Source organism: Scyliorhinus canicula, chromosome 3 (genome assembly GCF_902713615.1).
Source record: "Scyliorhinus canicula chromosome 3, sScyCan1.1, whole genome shotgun sequence".
Lineage (NCBI taxonomy): Eukaryota > Metazoa > Chordata > Chondrichthyes > Carcharhiniformes > Scyliorhinidae > Scyliorhinus > Scyliorhinus canicula.
In genome coordinates, this window is record NC_052148.1 from 117,152,750 (window position 1) to 117,172,292 (window position 19,543).

General features: G+C 48.9%; 1 protein-coding gene across 2 annotated transcripts in view; it reads left to right on the forward strand.

The window, feature by feature from the left end:
• The window catches only part of dlc1 (DLC1 Rho GTPase activating protein), a 607,654-nt gene extending 600,161 nt beyond the window's left edge, over positions 1-7,493 (forward strand). For both annotated transcript variants that reach the window (XM_038791122.1, XM_038791123.1), the window contains 3 exons: positions 1,243-1,460; positions 2,817-2,993; positions 4,170-7,493. In XM_038791122.1, the coding sequence (XP_038647050.1) occupies positions 1,243-1,460; positions 2,817-2,993; positions 4,170-4,287 (513 nt within the window). In that variant the 3' untranslated portion in view covers positions 4,288-7,493. The remainder of the gene's footprint in view (positions 1-1,242; positions 1,461-2,816; positions 2,994-4,169) is intronic.
• The last annotated feature ends 12,050 nt before the right edge of the window (positions 7,494-19,543 follow it).

Genomic DNA, 19,543 nt, shown 5'->3' on the forward strand with positions numbered 1-19,543 from the left:
GGTGGACTCCTGATGCTGGCGATTGTGGGGGTGTCTTTGCTGGTGATGGGTGGGGGGGTCTTTCCCGGCGAGAAGGGGGGTGCCGGTAGCCGTTACTGTGAGATCAGAGCACCCTTTAAAAGTGGCACCCCATTCTCTGAGAATCCAGCCTTGCCAGCATCTTTGGGTCCCGCACATTTCATTACAACGCAAATCACCCCAGCTCCAAAAATTACTTTGTAAGGGAAGATCGTGGTCGGAGACACGCTGATTTGCTCAGATTTTCAAACTCAAATTGACATTTAGTCATTTTTTGGGAGACTTCTGACCACCAGTTACATAGAACAGCAGATCCATGTACTGCACGAGCCCATCTTTCTCACTTTCTTGCCAGATTTAAGCATAATTCAGAGTCAACCATATTGCCGTAATCTGGAGTCACATGTGGGCCAGATTGGGTAAGGGTGGCAGATTTCATCCCGAACAACATTAGTGAACCAGATGGGTTTTTACAACAATCGACAATGGTTTCACGGGCACCAGCTTTTCATTCCAGAATTTAAATTCCACCAACTGCCATGGTGGGATTTAAACTTGTGTCTTCAGATTATTATCTAGGTCTCTGGTTTAATAGTCCAGTGACATTACCACTATACCACCATCTCTGCAAAGGGATTAAAGGGAGTTAAATGCAATGAATGGATGGATTTTTATCAATGAGTGTTTTTGTAAGTAGTGAATTCATCAATTGACGCTTAAGACTTTGACTTAATCTCAGCCTGTATCCTGATGTCTGCTCATGCTGGATACTGGGTGAACTAACATGGGAGGGTGTAAGGGCAAAGATTGGTGGGTGGGGCATGGGTTGACATGAGTGGGCATTAAGTTCGCACAGGGGCTATAAATGGCCATGGGGATGAGTGGAGGGCATAAATTGTCATGGAGGGTATGAATTGCCTTTCAGCCAACCTGCACCAAGCAACTCCTATGGCTGCCTACAAACCCTTTCCGGAGGCACCACTTCCATGAAAGCCGCTCTTCCAGGAATGGAAATTAAGGCTTCTGAGGCAGTTTCTCAGGAACCATGTTTGCAGAACTGGGAATTCTCCCAATCCTGCGCACAAGGCACAGAAATGAAAATTCACACCTTAGTGTCATTTCTCAGCCATTTGTATGCAAATACAGCACAAAACATTTCACCTCTTTTGGCTGCATCTTTGAGGAATAAAAAGATTTAAAGGGCAATTCTTTTTTTTAAACCAGATTTGTGATGGACCACCTCTAAAATTGTGGAAGGCTTGCATTGAGATTCCTGCTGCACCAGAGGATGTTCTGTGGCGGATACTACGGGACCGTCATCTCTGGGATGATGACCTTCTTAGTTCAAAGGTCATTGAAAATTTGAATAGTCAAACAGATATCTATCATTATGTGCAAAGCAGCATGGCCCCACACCCGACCAGAGATTATGTGCTCTTAAGGTAAGCATTTTTAAATTCTGAAGTATTGTCCGTAGGGTAAAGATAAGGGGCGCGATTCTCCGCTCCCGGGAAAAATCGTGAAGGCCGTCGTGAACTCGGCCGAGTTTCACGACGGCCTCGGAGCCCGCTCCTCTCACCGAATTCACCCCCACCCGGGTGGCTAGGAGCGGCGCTCCGTTATTCTCGGCCGCCAGGCCATGACGCTTGCGTCAAGGCGACGTGCCTAGAATGATGCGACGGCGGCGCCTATGTGACGTCAGCCGCGCATGCACAGGTTGGCCGGCTCCAACCCGTGCATGCGCGGCTGACGTCACGACGGCTGACAGCTCGAACCCACGCATGCGCGGTGGCCGTCTTTCCCCTCAGGCGCCCTGCAAGACGTGGCGGCTTGATCTTGCGGGGCGGCGGAGGGGAAATAGTGCGTCCGATTGAGACCCCGGCCCGACGATCGGCGGGCACCGATCGCGGGCCTGTCCCCTCCCGAGCACAGTCATGGTGCTCATTCCCCACCAAGCCCCCTACAAGCGGGGGGGGGAAAACGGACATCTCACGGCAATTTCACGACGGCAGCGACCAGGTGTGGTTGCCGCCGTCGTGAAATGGTCGCGAACGGCAGGCCGCTCGGCCCATCCGGGTCGGAGAATCGCCGGTCGCCGTGAAAAACGCCGAGCGCCGATTCTTCCGAGCGGGGGGTGGGAGAATCACGGGGGGCGCCAGGCGGTCGTGAAATTAGTCGGGGGGCCCTCCCGCGATTCTCCCACCCGGCGTGGGGAGCGGAGAATCGCGCCAAGGTTTAGATTAGCCAGCATTGCCTCCATTGTTACAAATTCCCATACAAAGTAGGAAGGTGACTTGTTTGGATCTTGGTGATAATCAGCTAGTCTCATTTTAGCGACAGTAGGTATACCATATTTGGACTCTATTGGGGGGGGGGGGGGGTAGAATCTCTGGGCCCATTTGCCATGGGCGCAAATCCCGTTATGGCTGATAACTCTCGCAACAGGGCCATAATGAGATTTGCGACAGGGAGATCTCAGTATAAGAGATCTTCCCCGCCCCTCCACCAGCGATGTAATCTGGGCATGAACCTTTTTGCAATTAATTTACATGAATTCAAATATGCCTAAATGGCATAACTTCTTGCTTCCGGAGCATCAGATGTTTCCCTCTCCAACCCTGTCTCCGATGGGCCCTAAAGCACAACAGTGGTTGACATCTCAACATTCGCCACTGTGGATGTCAGAAGATCCTGTCGATTATATTTGTAGTTTATCAAAGTTCATTTCTCTTGAATTTTTTACCTTGCATTCTTCTGTTCAAAATCTACATTTCAAACATATTTATTTTCTTTTTCAGGACTTGGAGGACCAACTTGCCCAAGGGAAGCTGTGCGTTGGTGGCCACCTCAGTGGAGCACAATGAGACACCTGTGGTTGGAGGAGTCCGAGCTAATGCTCTAACCTCACGATATCTAATCGAGCCTTCTGGGTCAGGAAAATCCAAACTCACGTACTTGTGTAGAATAGACACAAGGTATTAGGGGTGTCTTTTTCTTAGTATTAGTTAGTAATATGTACTATATTATATTTCTGACCAGTGCTGTACGCATGCTTTAGATAATCATACTAAACCTTGCTGTCCACTTCCTTTAAACACACATTATTGAAGTTGATTTCCTCCTACATTAAAATGCAGCAATGAAATATTCATGCAGCTACCGTATTGAAAAGAAAACACATTCCCATATGAATGCAAAAGTGACATGACACGCTACGCAAAATGTAAACGATTTCAACGCCTTACCATCCAAAATAAATTTGATCACATTCTGTAGATAACAGTTTGAAGATCCAAGCACTTTAGCATTTTTACAGGCACAATTTTCAATGAATCCTAACATGGTTTAAGTAAATGTACAATCCGTTAGAAGCACTATTGCTTATGGTGGCACCAAGAGAAACAAGGAGGCATTGCGTCACAGTGAAAGCATCCCTACCTCTGGACCAAAATCCTGCAGAAGCAATGGCAGGACCCTATGGCCACGGGGAAGGAATGTTCATCATGCAGTTTAATGGGCTATAATCAACTCAGGAATCCTTCCACCACTTCCCTACTATTCCCCAAATGCCAAGACAGAATGTGGGTGTGAAGATACACTTTAAAAAATGAGAAACAACAAAATCCATGGTGAAGCATAATAAATAATGTACTAACTCAACCCAACAAATTTTGCTCCCATAAAAGTTCCATTGCAAAGCTGCATTGCTGGTCTTTCCTGACAAATACTGCTCACCCAAAACCAGTACAAACCTCTGGCCTACAGCATTCAGCTATCGCAGCAGCATCATTTTTCTACAGCACTGTAGTGGTGAAACTGCAGCAAGGAGGATAGGAACCACTACTGAATTGGGCTTCCCATAGGCTCGAGAGTGCAACCTCGTTTATATAATGACCCTGCAACCAGAGTCGGAACTGTCTTAAACTACAAAGGTAGGGCCCTGGAATAGTTTTCTGACTTCGACTGTAGAGTAAGAAGTCTTACTACACCACGTTAAACTGTGCTCACCCCAGTCCAACGCCGGCATCTCCACATCATTCGACTGTAGAGTTTAACCAGCGCAATATATATTGTTAATAATCAAACACGTTTGTTTAATTTTTCAATCAGCATTACAAATTCAATCTAACATTTTCTATCTTTTGTTTCAGAGGGCGGATGCCAGAATGGTACAATAAAGCATTTGGGCACTTGTGCGCAGCCGAAATTGGTAGAATACGAGACTCTTTTAATATTCCTGGCTCCGACAGTCAAGAAAGCAAGCATTAGGGCACTACTTCCAATGGGCTTGTATGTTAACTCTGAAGCACAGAGCTTCAAAGAGCAACCGTATGTACATCAAAGGAAACTGTGGTGGACCCAAATGAACACATTTATAATGGAGGCCTGCACATTTAGACCGTTGAAATGAATCATTTTATTTTATTTTTAATAGAATTCCTAATTATGACTGTAGCGACATACTTTTAAAAAGCTGCTTAATTCGTACACGAGGGCTGTCATATAGGCCTTTACTGGAATACTAGGATGGGACTAGTGGCTCTTTGAAAAAGTGAGGTGCAAAAAATATATTGTACTTCCTTGTTTAGGGGCCACAATTGCTTCTATGAAGCATCAAGCAATTTGTGTAATATAGATCATGTGTATGTAAAATAATAACCTGGTGTGTTCACGTCATTTGCTATTTTTTTATATTTCATCCTATATCTTCATAGTTTATGAACTATTGCTATACTTTCCGGAGTTCTGTATTTGAGTCATGTTTGTTTGGTTCAGTTATCCATTTAGCATGGTGCATCTGTGGGAGTGTGTACTTGAGCGTGTGTTTCTAAGGAACTGAAATATGAGTGATTGGGTAAGGGACGGTGTCTGGTACACTGTTTGCTCAGAAGGCACTGGCATGGCAGAATTATATACGTTAATCAATGCGTTTCCCGTACAGCTAAACCTTCAATATAGTATTTATGTAAAAGACAATGGAGACCACTTTAGGGCCACTTTTTTCCCCACCAATGTTTGGATTTTGTCTCTTGGCAGCCTCGTAACTTTTCTACCAAAACTCAGTCCCAACTGCCAGGGATTGGAAGAGGGTTTGGTTGGAATAATGTAACAGCTTTGATGATCCCTCTCAATGTATCTTGAAAACTAACTGGACTCCAACTACATTTCCAAAGGAGAAGGACTGTTTTTATTGATGAAGCTGGGTTTTTTGATGAACAAACCCATATCCGTTATATTTTTCACTAGATGAGACCCTTCAGTGGTTCTATAAGTTTGCAGGGACAAAAATACATAATTTCAAAAGTGGTGTTTAATGCTACAGAACATTAATATATGCATCTATGCTATGCTGCATTTTTAACAATCAATGTGGCGTTTGTTCGATCTAAGGCAGGGAAAAACATTGCAAAACTGCTGTTGTTGCAAAGGTGTTGTGTCTCTTAAAAGTGATGTTGAAAACTGCTGTGAAACAGAAAGTTCTGGGCCTATACAGAGAAAGTTAAAGGGGACTGGTCCTGCTGGTTTTTAATAGCCAAACGTGTTATGTATTGTGCCAATGTTAGCTTTTTATGTATTGGGCGACTTGCATGGCTAATCTGAAAATAGTTTTAGAGTAAAATGTCGCCCTTCCTCTGTCTCCCTCTGAAGCAGAATGATTTGTCTGCTTGGTATTTTCCTGTCTATATTCGAATAGATCAGCTGCAGCATTTTCCGTCGGCGGGATCTTACGCTTCTCTGGCAGCGCACCCACGTCCGCGGGTTTCCCAATGGCATGGATGGCCACAATGGGAAACCCCAAAGGCTGGCTGCCGGAACGGAGGATCCCGGTGGAGGGGGGGGGGGGGGGGGCTTCTCGGAAAACGGGGCTGGCTGGATGGAGAATCCCACCCCAGATTTTGCTGAAAAGCCACTTGACTGAAAAATCACGGGAAGCTGTAGTTTGGTTAAAGTGCTGAAATGCACCTGTCCCCATCAGCAACTGACCCCAATAAAGCTCATGGGCTTGGGCGAGATTCCTCAGTTAACATGATAGTGCGTGCCCATGATGTCAGTGGCGCATCTGGGGCACCCGCAATTGGCATCAGATGAAAGGTGGGGCATACCATGTTCCCCCTGGCAAATAGGTTATAGGCAACGTAGTGATGTTTGTACCTGACCAGCAATCCCGAGGTCATAGCAATCCTGAGGTCATAGTAATCATGGGTGAAATTTTACTATTCCCCGCTATTAGGTTTGAAGATGGAGAAGGGTTGTGTAAAATGCAGGGCATTGCCTGCCTGCCATCTTCCCATCCACCAACCAGTGGCCACTTCAATGCCTCATCCCGCCCCCTCACCTGGTGGGTAGCTCAGCAGGTTTTATTGAGCGAACTGGCGTCAGGTTAAATCACCACCAGTCAGCTCTCTCAAAAGGTGAGAGCAGCCCATGGTCCTCTGGGACTATGGCAACTTCCACATTTTTTTCTATCATACAAAATAATTTCTCCACTTCAAAAACTGTCACTGAACGTACACCTGTGGTGAAAATCACAAGACAATAGGGGCCGAGCTGTGCCTATATCACATGTGAATAACACTGTTAAGGTTCTCAAGGTGCTATTGAGTGCAGAGTACTTTTCATAATAGAATCAAACCTTCCTCAGGTCCCAGCGAATATTCACTGGTACATGGTATCGGATAACATTTATAATGGTGTGCATCGGACGATCTCCAGCTCTGTTCATGAAACAATTCTGACATGTTAAAAATGATTTCTGCTGTTCATTTTTTTTTTTGCTTCTCTTTTTGTTTTACTTTTTTGGTTTTTCATCCTCACTTTGCCAGTTCTTATAATTTTGCTAACAATCGCTAGGATGCTATTTGCCAAGTGGGCCTCTCATGGAAGGTGGTCTTTCATACAGGTTTTACTGTAACATTACTGTTTGTATGAGGCTTTAAATGGAATGGTAGTTAATACAAAACTGCCATTGGGAACTCAATGAACCTTCTTAATATGTGGGTGCTGGAGCCCTTAATGAGCAGAAGTTAAAAGAAGGATTTATCTAATATTGTTTAAAATATTTACCGTTCAGTGTTATGTAAATAACTTTTAGTGAAATTTGTGGCAATAAGATCAATTTTATCAGTAATTATTTCAGTGTTATCCCTTCACTTTAAAATGCTTACCATTCTGTGTGTCTATACAAGAATTTAATTGGTATTTGTAGTATTTGATGTCACTGTGTATACCATTGCATTGTAAACGTGTATACATGTTTAGCTGCATACTGCCAAACAGGGATAACGCATGTTATTAATTATTTAAATATTCACATATTTATACCTCAATTATACTTTTTTGTACCTCTTTTCAAATTGTAAATATTTTACTCTCTAAATGCTAAGACATAAAGAACCAAGAAAGTGTTTATATCTTTGTGTGTCTGTACAGTTATAACCGTCAAGTGCACTATTAAATGTGTTAAATGAGAATAATTATTCTTTGTTTCTGGACATTGTTCTTTGCATGTTACAGCAGATGCATCCAAAGGTGACAGGGATAAACCAGGGGAGTGGGATGAGCTAGATCATAGATAGCGTCACCCGAGGTAGAATACTCTTTCAGAGGGCCAGTGGAGAGTCGATGGGTCGAATGGCCTCCTTCTGCACTGTAAAGATTTTGAAACCGAGCTCATGGACCACACACTGGCAATTTGGGCAACCTTGTTCAATTTGATCTGGGTATTTGTTGCCCTGATTTGTTTGGCTTTTGTTGCAATGGAAGTTTGGAAAGGACTTTGTGCTGTTGCTGGTCTGCATTCACCGTCCTGGAGGCTTAATGCTGCTGCGGGTGAATAATCACGATAAGGGCACACTGCCGCACGGCGTGCCGGTGAGGAGAGATTCATGCCATATAATGGGCCAGCCGCAGCCTACATGCAGCCCGCCCGAGTCCCAGCCCCACTGGCATCTGATTCACTGGCGTCAGGATTGGTGTTCAGAGCCTGACGAGCTGGAGCAGCTTTGAAGCGATCCACTCAGCACAGACTGTCATTCCAACTGAGAAGGTGGCTGCTAAAAGACCTGCACCAAGGTTTCTGGAGTGGGTAATTGACTGCTGAACACTAGTGAGGAGAGCAACACGCTGTTACCTAGGGTGGGGCAGAAAAGCCTGTGATCCTGAATGAGGTGGCAGAGGCTGTGAGTGCTGGCAGTCTCACCAAGGGGACTGGCATGCAATGCCGTAAGAAGATGGAGCAACCTCCTTCGAGCAACTCGGCGAGTAACCACCTATGTGCTCCTGGCATCACCCCTGTCCCTCACTCCTCAGATTTCCCTCAATCCCCGAGAGGCCAACAACACCTGCCTGCACTTCCCTTAAAACCCACCCTCTATGAACCCTCAACACATGTCTTGTCCTCTTTGGCCAGGAGCCTTGCACACGCATGCCACCAGCTACAAACTCCACATAAAACAAGTGTCGCACTATGTCCTTTCTGTGTCGCCAAGGATAAAGCAGGCCATAATCACCAAGAGTACCAGATGATAGGAGGGGGCATCGCAGAAATTCGGGTCCACACGCACTCTGAGGAAAGGGTCCTGCAATTCGAAGGGAAGACTGAAAAGAGGGCAGTGGCAGGAATGGAGTTTGGCATGCACCAAAGAGTCCAATGCAACACACATGTCCCTACAACAAGTGAGTCACCCCTGTCCCACAGACCAGTCATTGCCATCAGCCCAGACCTTGTCATTTGTCTTGAAGAATCCCTATCAGACGGAGCCGGATTGTGGGGGGTCGGTATCCCCATTCAAACCCTCAGAACACCCCGGAGCACCATTCCAGGGAATACACTGCGTTCCGGCACTGCCTTCACCTACACCATCCACCATGGCAGAGACCATCACCTTGGTGGATAATGTTGTGAAGGGCAAGGTGGATAAGGTGCGAGGGGCAAGGTTTAAAGGAGATGTACGAGGCAAGTTTTTTCCACAGAGGGTAGTGGGTGCCTGGAACCCGCTGCCGGAGGAGGTGGTGGAAGCAGGGATGGTAATGACGTTTAAGGGGCATCTTGACAAATACATGAATAGGACTGGAATAGAGGGATACGGATCCCGGAAGTGCAGAAGATTTAAGTTTAGACGGGCAGCATGGTTGTCCCAGGCTTGGAGGGCCGAAGGGCCTGTTTCTGTGCTGTAATTTTCTTTGTTCTTTGTTCTTTGTTAGTGATCTGGGGAGGGATTCTCCGACCCCCCCACCGGGTCGGAGAATTGCCGGGGGTCGGCGTGACCGCCCCCGCCGTCCTCCAAATTCTCCGGCCCCGCAAAAATCGGCCCGCCTTGAATTGCGCCGCCCACCTTGAATTGCGCCGCCCGCCTCAGAGAATGGCAGGGACTGGCACAGCTCAATGGGCCCCGGGACTACCCAAATTCTCCAGCCCGCAATGGGCCGAAGTCCCGCCCGTTTTTTGCCAGTCCCGCCGGCGTAAATTGGAGTAGGTCCCTTACCGGCGGGACCTGGTGGCGCGGGCGGCCTCCAGGGTTCTTGGGGGGAGGGCGATCTGGCCCCGGGAGGTGCCCCCAGGGTGGCCTGGCCCGCGATCAGTGCCCACCGATCCGCTGGCGGGTCTGTGCCGTGGGAGCACTCTATTGTTCCGCACCGGCGGCTGTAGCAGTCCGCCATTGCCGGTGTGGAAACGAAGCCCTCTACGCATGCGCAGGGATGTTGCCAGCACAAGCTGGCGCTCCCGCGCATGCGCCAACTCGCGCCGGCTGGCAGAGGCCCTCCGTTGCCCATTGGCGTGGTGCCAAGCCCCTTTCCCGCCGGCCGGCGGGGCACAAACCACTCCGGGGCAGGCCTAGCCCCTGAAGGTGCAGAGGATTCCGCACCTTTGGGGCGGCCCGACGCCGGAGTGGTTCACGCCACTCCGTCCTGCCGTAGTTGCCCACCCCGCCGATTACGGCAGAATCCCGCCCCAGGTTCCTGGGTCACCCTCTGGTGAGCACCACACACGTGCTGCAACGCATCAGGTGGAGGCAGGGACTCCCAAGGGAGTGGACAGTCGGGGAGCTGCCCAATCCCAGGGAACAGCTGTCACCCAGGCAGATGTTGCGCTGGAGCTCACTCCACCCTCCCACGTATCCCATTGAGTTGCCCAGAAGCCAGTGAGCACCCCAAGGGAGGGGGAAGTGATGGGGCCTATCCACAGGGTATGTGCTGGAATACCCCAACCCTTCTGAATTCCCCCTCCCCCACCTGACACTAGCACATCTGCTTGGCAATGGGCAGAACAGGGTGACGCGCGATCACCGATGATGCCCAAAGGTTGGCCAAGCCTATCTAGGCCTCAGCCTTCCTGAGGACACCCACCAAGGGCATCACAGGGCAGAGGGTGAGACAAGCAGCAGCCCGCCTCCACTTCTGATGTGCTGTCTGGGTAAACGCAGAAGAAGCGTTAGGCCACAAAAGATAAATGACTCTTTAAATTGGCACAGGTGTAGTAGAGAGTAGAGGTTAAGGGGGAAGGGCACCATGTTGTGAGACGGTGGATTGTGGTATTGTCACTGGACTAGTGATCCAGAGACCCAGGATAATGATCTGGGGACCCTGGTTCGAATCCCATCCCGGTTGGAAAATTCCAAACCATCCAGGGACCGTTGCATCCCCTCCATCCCGGTCAGGGGTTCCAACCTTCCAAATAACCTTCCATAAAACACCTCAAGCACCACATTCACCCCATCTAGGTCCATCACCGCCTTACCCTTATCATTCCAAATTCTGCCGATCTCCCTCGCCGCCTCTTGCTTTCTCAACTGAAGGCTCAACATCCTACTCATCTTCTGTCTGTGCTCATGCACTACCTCTCTGACCCTCCATAACTGCCCCACCACCTTCCCTGTAGAAACAAGCCCAAAATCCATCTGGTGCCTCTGCCTCTTCTTCAACAGCCCTTTCTCCTGCACCTCCGAGTATCTTCTGTCCACTCTCAAAATCATGTCCACCAGTCTGGCCTTTTCTTCCCACTCCGTTTTCTCCCTCTGCGCTTGGATTGATATAAACTTCCCCCTGACCATCGCCTTGAGTGCCTCCCACAGCATGGCGGCCATGACCTCCCCATATCATTTAGCTCCACGTATCCCCGAATGGCAACCTGTACCTGTTTACACACTTCCTCATTCGCCAGCAAACCCACATCCAGCCTCCACTGCCAATGCACTCTTCCATTACCACCAAGCCAGGGGATCAAACCTGGTTCAATGAAAAGTGCAGGACAGCGTGCCAGGAGCAACATCAGGCATACCAAAAAATGAGGTGTCAACCTGGTTAAGCTAAAATGCAAGGTATTTGAGTGCCAAACAGCATAAGCAGCAAGCAAAGACTAAGCGATTCCACAATGAATGCTTCAGATCTAAGCTCTGCAGTCTTACCACATCCAGCCGTGAATGGTGGTGGACAATTAACCAACTCACTGGAGGAGGACGCTCCAAAACATCCCCATCCGCAATGATGGAGGAGCCCAGCACATCTGTGCAAAAGTTCAAGGCTGATGCATTCACAACAATCTTCAACCAGAAGTGCCGAGCGGATGATCCATCTCGGCCTCCTCCAGAGGTCCCCAGCATGACAGATGTCAGTCTTCAGCCAATATGATTCACTCCATGCGATATCAAGGAACGGCTGAAGGTATTGGATACTGCAAAGGCTATGGGCCCTGACAATATTCCGTATGGCATCAAAAGGGCAGCACGGTGGCGCAGTGGGTTAGCCCTGCAGCCTCACGGTGCCGAGGTCCCAGGTTCGACCCCAGCTATGGGCCCTGACAATATTCCGGCAATAGTACTGATGCCTTGTGGTCCTGAACTTGCTACATCCCTAGCCAAGCTGTTCCAGTACAGCTGCAACACTGGCATCTACCCGGCAATGTGGAAAATTGGCCAGGTGTGTCCTGATTTGATTTATTGTCATGTGTACCGAGGTACAGTAAAACATGTTGTTCTACATACAGTTCAGACAGATTGTTCCATACATGAAAAACAGAGGACATACATAAATACACAACGTAAATACATAGACACAGGCATCGGGTGAAGCATAGGGAGTGTAGTACTACACAATAGAGAAAATGTGGGAAGAGATCAGTTCAGTCCATAAGAGGGTCATTAGGAATCTGGTAACCGTGGGGAAGAAGCTGTTTTTGAACCTGTTGGTGCATGTTGTCAGACTTTTGTATCTCCTGCCCGATGGAAGAAGTTGGAAGAGAGAATAATCCTGATGGGAGGAGACTTTCATTATGCTGCCAGCTTTCCCAAGGCAATGGAAGGTACAGACAGAGTCAGTGGATAGGAGCCCAATCAATGGATGACTGCCCTAGACATCAAGGCAGCATTTGATCGAGTATGGCATCAAAAGGGCAGCACGGTGGCACAGTGGGTTAGCCCTGCAGCCTCACGGCGCCGAGGTCCCAGGTTCGATCCCGGCTCTGGGTCACTGTCTGTGTGGAGTTTGCACATTCTCCCCGTGCTTGCGTGGGTTTCGCCCCCACAACCCAAAGATGTGCAGGGTAGGTGAATTGGCCACGCTAAATTGCCCCTTAATTGGAAAAAAATTAATTGGGTACTCTAAGTTTAAAAAAAAGAATATGGCATCAAGGAGCCCTAGCAAAACTGGAGTCAATAGGAATCAAGGGGAAAACTCTCCATTGGTTGGAGTTGTGCCTTGCACAAAGCAAGATGGTTGTGGTGGTTGGAGATCAATCATCTCAGCTCCAGGACATCACTGCAGGAGTGCCTCAGGGTAGTGTCCTAGGCTCAACCATCTTCAGTTGCTTCATCTTATGTTGGACCTTCCAACATAAGGTCAGAAGTGGGAATGTTTGTGGATGACTGCACAATGTTCATCACCATTCACGACTCCTCAGATGATGAAGCAGTCCATGTCCAAATGCACCAAGACATGGATGATATCTAGGTTTGGGCTGACAAATGGAAAGCTACATTTAAGAAAATATAACTTTTATTAAGGCATATATAATTTTAACAATTTTCAAGAGGAAAAACAACAAATTAAATAACACCCACTCAACCAATAACCAAACCCAGCCAACATGGCTTACATACACAATTCCCGAATCCCCCTTTCCTACTATTTCCCACCTCAAAGAACAAAGAACAACACAGCACAGGAGCAGGCCCTTCGGCCCTCCAAGCCTCATCCAACCCCCCCCCCCCCACCCCATGCCTCGCTCTTTCCGTTTACCACCTGCTCTCCCCCCCCCCCCCCTCTGCTGACAGCTGAATTTTCCCCAGAGAAGTCGATAAACGGCTGCCACCTCCGGGCTAACCCTAACATCGATCCCCTCAGGGTGAACTTGTTCTTCTCAAGCCTGAGAAACCCGGCCATGTCACTAACCCATACCCCCAATTTCGGAAGTACCGAGTCCCTCCGCGCCAATAAAATCCGTCTCTGGGCTACCAGGGACGGAAAGGCCAAAACATCAGCCTCTTTCTCCCCCTGGACTCCTGGGTCTTCCGACACACCAAAAATCGCAGCGTCTGGACTCGGAACCATCCGTACCTTCAATTCCGTGGACATGACATTGGTAAATTCCTGCCAACATCCCCGAAGCCTTGGACATGCCTAAAACATATGGACATGATTTACGGGCCCACCCCCATTCTGCCCACACCTGTCCTCCACCCCTTCAAAGAACCTGCTCATACTCGCCAGTTAGATGCACCCTGTGGACCACCTTGAATTGTATCAGGCTAAGCCTGGCACACGGCAAGGACCCGTTGACTCTACTCAGGACATCCTCCCGCAACCCGGCCTCTAATTCCCTGCCCAGTTCTTCCTCCCACTTTCGCATCAACGTCCCCTATCGGGGCTCCCTCCCACTCCATGAACTCTTTATAAATTTATGAGACTTTCCCCTCCCTAAACTCCCATTTTTGACACTACCTTGTCCTGTACCCCCTGGAGTGGCAGATGCGGAAAGATCGAACCCTGCCTTCGCACAAAGTCCCTCGCCTGCAAGTAGCGAAACCCATTCCCACTGGGAAGCTCAAACTCCTCCAAATATGGAAAGCCCCCATTACTAAACAAGTCCCCAAGCCGCTTGATCCCAGCTCGGTGCCACACCTGAAACCCCCCATCCAGCGCCCCCGGTGCAAACTGGTGGTTTCCTCAAATTGGTGCCCATACCGATGCCCCCTCCACTCCCACATGCTTCTGCCACTGACCCCACACCCTCAGGGCAGCCACTACTACCGGGCTTGTGGAGTACCAAGCCAGCGAGAATGGCAGAGGTGCCGTTAACAGTGCCCTAAACTTGTGCCCCGACATGAGGGCGCCTCCACCCGCTCCCACACTGACCCCTTACCCACTACCCGCTTCCTGGCCATTGCTATGTTCACCACCCAATACTAGTTTCTAAAATTCGGTACAGCCAGCACCACTACCACCCCACCCACCCCCATTCAACCCTGCTCCAGCAGCACCTTCTTTACCCGTGAGGTTTTACCCACCCACACAAACCCAGAGATCACCGCATTCACTCTCTGAAAGAAAGCCTTGGGGATAGAAATAGGCAGGCTCTGAAATATAAACAAAATCCTCGGGAGAACCGACATCTTCACCGTCTGCACCCTCCCCGCTATTGACAACGGGAGCATATCCCACATCCCCTTCATCTGATCCACCAACTGAGCCAGATTCAGCTTGTGTAGCTGCTCCCATTCCCATGCCACCTGATACCAAAATCCCCCTCCAACTACCATGACCACATCTCCCCCAATCTCCTCTCCTGTCTCCTTGCTTGAATCGGAAAACCTTGCTTTTACCTATATTCCATTAATACCCTGAAAATCCTCTAGGATCCCCACAATCCCTCCAATCCCCCCAGTGAGTCAGAAATATATAAAAGCAGGTTGTCCGCATATAGCGAGACCCTGTGCTCTCACCCCCTGTTCTATCCCCTGCTAGTCCTTCGATGCTCTCAACGCCATCGGCAGGGTGAGAGAGTGGACATCCCTGCCTCGTCCCCCGGTGCAGCCTAAAATAATCCAAGCTTACTCGGTTCGTCTGCACACTCATTGCCGGTGCCTAGTACAGCAACCAGACCCACTCCATAAAACCCTGCCCAAACCAAAACTGCCCCAGGATCTCTCATTAGTATTCACACTCCACCCATCAAAGGCCTTTTTCACACCCATGGCGATCACTACCTCCACCTTTCGTCCTTTGGAGGGCACCATTATCACATTTAGCAGCCTTCTAATGTTCGCTGCCAAATGTCTCCCCATCGCAAACCCCGTCTGGTCCTCCCCATCACCCCGGCCCACAATCCTCTATTCTCGAGGCCAAGATCTTGGCCAATAGCTTGACGTCCACATTTAGAAGGGAGATTGGCCTGTGTGACCCACATTGTTCCTGCTCCTTTTCCCACTTCAGGATGAGAGGAATTGAGGCCTGTGACATCTTCAGGGGGAGCACCCCTCGCTCCCTAGCCTCATTAAATGCCCTTGCCAACAGGGTCCCAGCACACCCGAGACCTTTTTGTAAAACTCCACTGGGTACCCATCCGGCCCTGGGCCTTGCTCCACTGCATCGCCTCCAACCCCTCCATCACTTCAACCAGCCCATTTGGGGCCCCTAAGCCGTCTACCAACTCTTCTTCCACCCTCGGAAACTCCAAACCTTCTAAAAACTGCCTCATCTCTTCCGTCCCGGCTGGGGGTTCCGAATCATATAACCTGCAGTAAAAATCTTAGAACACCCCGTTCACCCCCATTTGAGCACACAAGTACCAGGCAATGACCATCTCCTACAAGAGAGGATCTAAACACTGTCCCATGACATTTAATGGCATTACCATAGCTGAAACCCCACAATCAACATCCTGAGGGTTGCCATTGATCAGAAACTGAATTGGACTAGCCATATTAATACTGCGGCTAACAGAGTAGGTCAAAGGCTAGGAATGCTACGGTGAGTAATTCACCTCCTAACCCCCCCCCCCCCCCCCCCCCAAAAGCCTGTCCACCATCTACAAGGCACAAGTCAGCAATGTAATGGGATACTCTTCACTTGCCTGGATGAGTGCAGTTCCAACAACACTCAAGACACTTGACACCAAGGATGGCATGGTGGCGCAGTGGTTAGTATTGTTGCCTACGGCGCTGAGGACCGGGGTTCAATCCTGGCCCTGGGTCACTGTCTGTGGAGTTTGCACATTCTCCCCGTGTCTACAAAGGTAAAAGTCTCACCATCTAGAAAGACAAGGACAGTAGACATGGGGACACCACCACCTGGAGGTTGCCCTCCAAGTCGCTCCCCATCCTGACTTAGAAATGTATCACCATTCCTTCAGTATCACTGGGTCAAAAGCTTGAAACTCCCTCCATAGCAGCACTGTGGATGTACCTACACCACAGAGACTACAGAGATTCAAGATGGCAGCTCACACCATCTTCTCCAAGGCAATTAGGGATGGACAATCATAAGTGCTGGCTGAGCCAGCAAAGCCCATGCCCCACGTATGACTAAAAACAAGTTACATTGACTTATAGTGTGTCTTTTTAGATGTGTTGATTAAGATCGCAATTGTGCCTTGGGGCTGGTAAATTGTGAACAACATTCCATTATTTAACAGGGAGAGATAGCAATAGGGTAACCACAGGTCTGTCAGTGTAACATTAGTTATGGTGGAGTCACTGACATTCATCATCAGGAACAAATTGACGGGCGTGTATGGGCTGAACAGTTAGCATGAATTTGTGAAGGGTAAGTCATATTTGACTAATGCAGTGAATGTTTGTGGAGGTTACTCACATGATGGGTAGGGGTGTTATTGGATGGTGTTCATATAGTCTTATCAAAAGTCTGATCCCCTTATTAATCAAGAACATATCTATCTCTGTCTTAAGGACACTCAGTGACTTGGCCAATTCTGCCGCAAAGAGCTCCATAGATTCGCCACCCTCTGGCTGAAGAAATTCCTCTGCATCTCAGTTTTAAAGGATCATCCCTTCAGTCTGAGATTCTGTGCCTTCGGGTTCTAGCTTCTCCTATTTGTGAAAACATCCTCTCCTCATTCACTTTATCTAGGCTGCTCAGTATTCTGTAAGTTTCAATGAGATCTCCCCTCATCCCTCTAAACTCCATCGAGCACACGGGGTGCACAATGGTACAGTGGTTAGCGCTGTGGCTAGTTCCAGGGACCCGGGTTCAATTCCAGCCTCAGGTGACTGTGTGGAGTTGGCAGTTTCTCCCCGTGTCTGCATCGGTTTCCTACCGGTTATCCAGTTTCCTCCCACAGTCCAAAGATATGCAGGTTAGTTGGATTGGCCATGCTAAATTGCCCTTTAGTGTCCAAAAGGTGAGGTAGAGTTACTGGGTTATGGCAATAGGGTGGAAGCATGGGCTTATGTAGGGTGTGCTTTCCAAGGGCCGTGCTGACTCGATGGGCCAAATGGCCTCCTTCTCCACTGGAGGGATTCCATGTTACGTATATTAAAGATCGAGAGTCCTCAATCGCTCCTCATGCGACAAGTCCTTCATTGCGGGGATCATTCTTGTGAACCTCCTCTGAGCCATCTCCACTGTGGTCATTGGTTCCCCAGTGATCTCAATTTTCACCATGTTTATCCATGACTGAGGTGAAGAAAGAGGTAGCTAGATAGAGGTAGATCCAAATTTGTACATCTCACTTAGTTAAAAGACACTTTGGCTCTGATTCTTCAGTCAGTGGTGGAGCATGCGTGCCCTCCACTGACTTCAATTTAAACTGCCCACACGCCGTTTTACACTGGAGGTTGGTTGAGAGCAACTGCCAAAGAACTAACAATGCTTAAGTCGTTGAGAAAATTGCTATGGTTGCGAAATAAATATTTAGCAAGAGATAGTAAATGATTATGACTTGCCTCCAGCAGGAGGCCAGCAATGAACAGAATTGGGAGGTTACGTGCCAATTCCAATTCCAGCACCCCTTCACTCCTGCCTTACCTTTTCCAATGAAGCTGTTAGGGTTACTGGGCACACATCATAGTTGTGATTCTCAATTCATGCCCATTTTCAGCAGTTTGAGGTGTGTACTGACGACTGTTTGGCCGTCTTTTTAATGTTCAATAAATTGATCTGGTAGTTTAAAGTCTGAACTCATGGTTTGATAAAGCATTTATTCTACTGCCTACCAAAAGCAAGGAAATCAAGTAGTGGCACAGGAAGGAAATCAAGTAGTGGCACAGGGTGTAATCTAGAAAGGTGCTTGACAAGGGTTCTCTCATCCCGGGCCTCACTATATTTACCTAAACACTTGGCAGTAAAGGCACATTCTGGACAATGGTAGCAATGCACCCTAAAAAAGGGTGGACTGTGGCGCTAAATCCAAGGAAATTTATTGTGATAAGTAACACACAATAATTTTTGCAAACTTTAAAGATCTCTGTAGCATTCTAAATGTACAGTTCCAGTTAGCCAGCAAGTCCCAGGAAAACCACCAGATGGCAGCATTAACACAATGAAGCAAGTTCGACACACACACAGTCACGAATGAAAATAATTCCACTAGATAATTGGTGAAGATCTAGATTTTATGCAACAGTGTAAAAGGAGTAATTGTGAATCAACAGGATATTTTAGATCTCACCCAATTTCTATGTCCATTCGATTGCCCTATCAAATAATACAAAATTCTATCGGTCATTGCGGAATTCTCCGCTCCCCACGTGGCGTGAGAAAATCGTGGGAGGGCCTCCCGACATTTTTTACGCCCCCCTGGCGCCCCCAGTGATCCGCCCCCCCCCCCCCCCGGCTCGGAAAAATCGGCGCTCGCCGTTTTTCACGGCGAACGGCGATTCTCCGAGCCCAATGGGCCAAACGGTCGGCCCTTCACGCCCGTTTCACCACGGCAGCAACCACACCTGGTCGCTGCATTCGTGAAACGGGCGCCAGATGCCCGTTTGGGGCATCTAGGGGGCCCGATTGGCACGGGAGCACCACGACTGTGCTCGGGAGGGGACAGGCCCGTGATCGGTGCCCACCGATCATCGGGCCAGCGTCCAAAACAGATGCACTCTTTCCCCTCCGCCGCCCGGCAAGATCAAGCCGCCATGTCTTGCCGGGCAGCTGAGGAGGAAGACGGCCACCGCACATGCGCGGGTTCGTGCCGTCTGCGCGTTGAAGTCATCCGCGCATGCGCAGGTTGGACCCGGCAACACGCGCATGCGCGGATGACTTCACATTCTCGGCATAACGAGGTCGCTGCCGAGAAAGACGGAGGCCCGCTCCTAGCCCCCCGGGCGGGAGTGAATTAGGTGCGGGGAGCGGACTCCGAGGCTGTCGTGAACCTCGGCCGAGTTCACGACAGCCTTCACGCATTCGGCCCCCTGCGGAGAATTCTGCCCATTATGTCTTTACTTGACTCCTGTCACAGTTCAGTGTTCCATGTTATTCTGTTCCTTGTTCATCTTAATGTAACCTGGATGTATTAACTGAATGATCAAACGTACCTGGTTAACCAAACAAGGACGGCTGTGACTATGGTAGCACA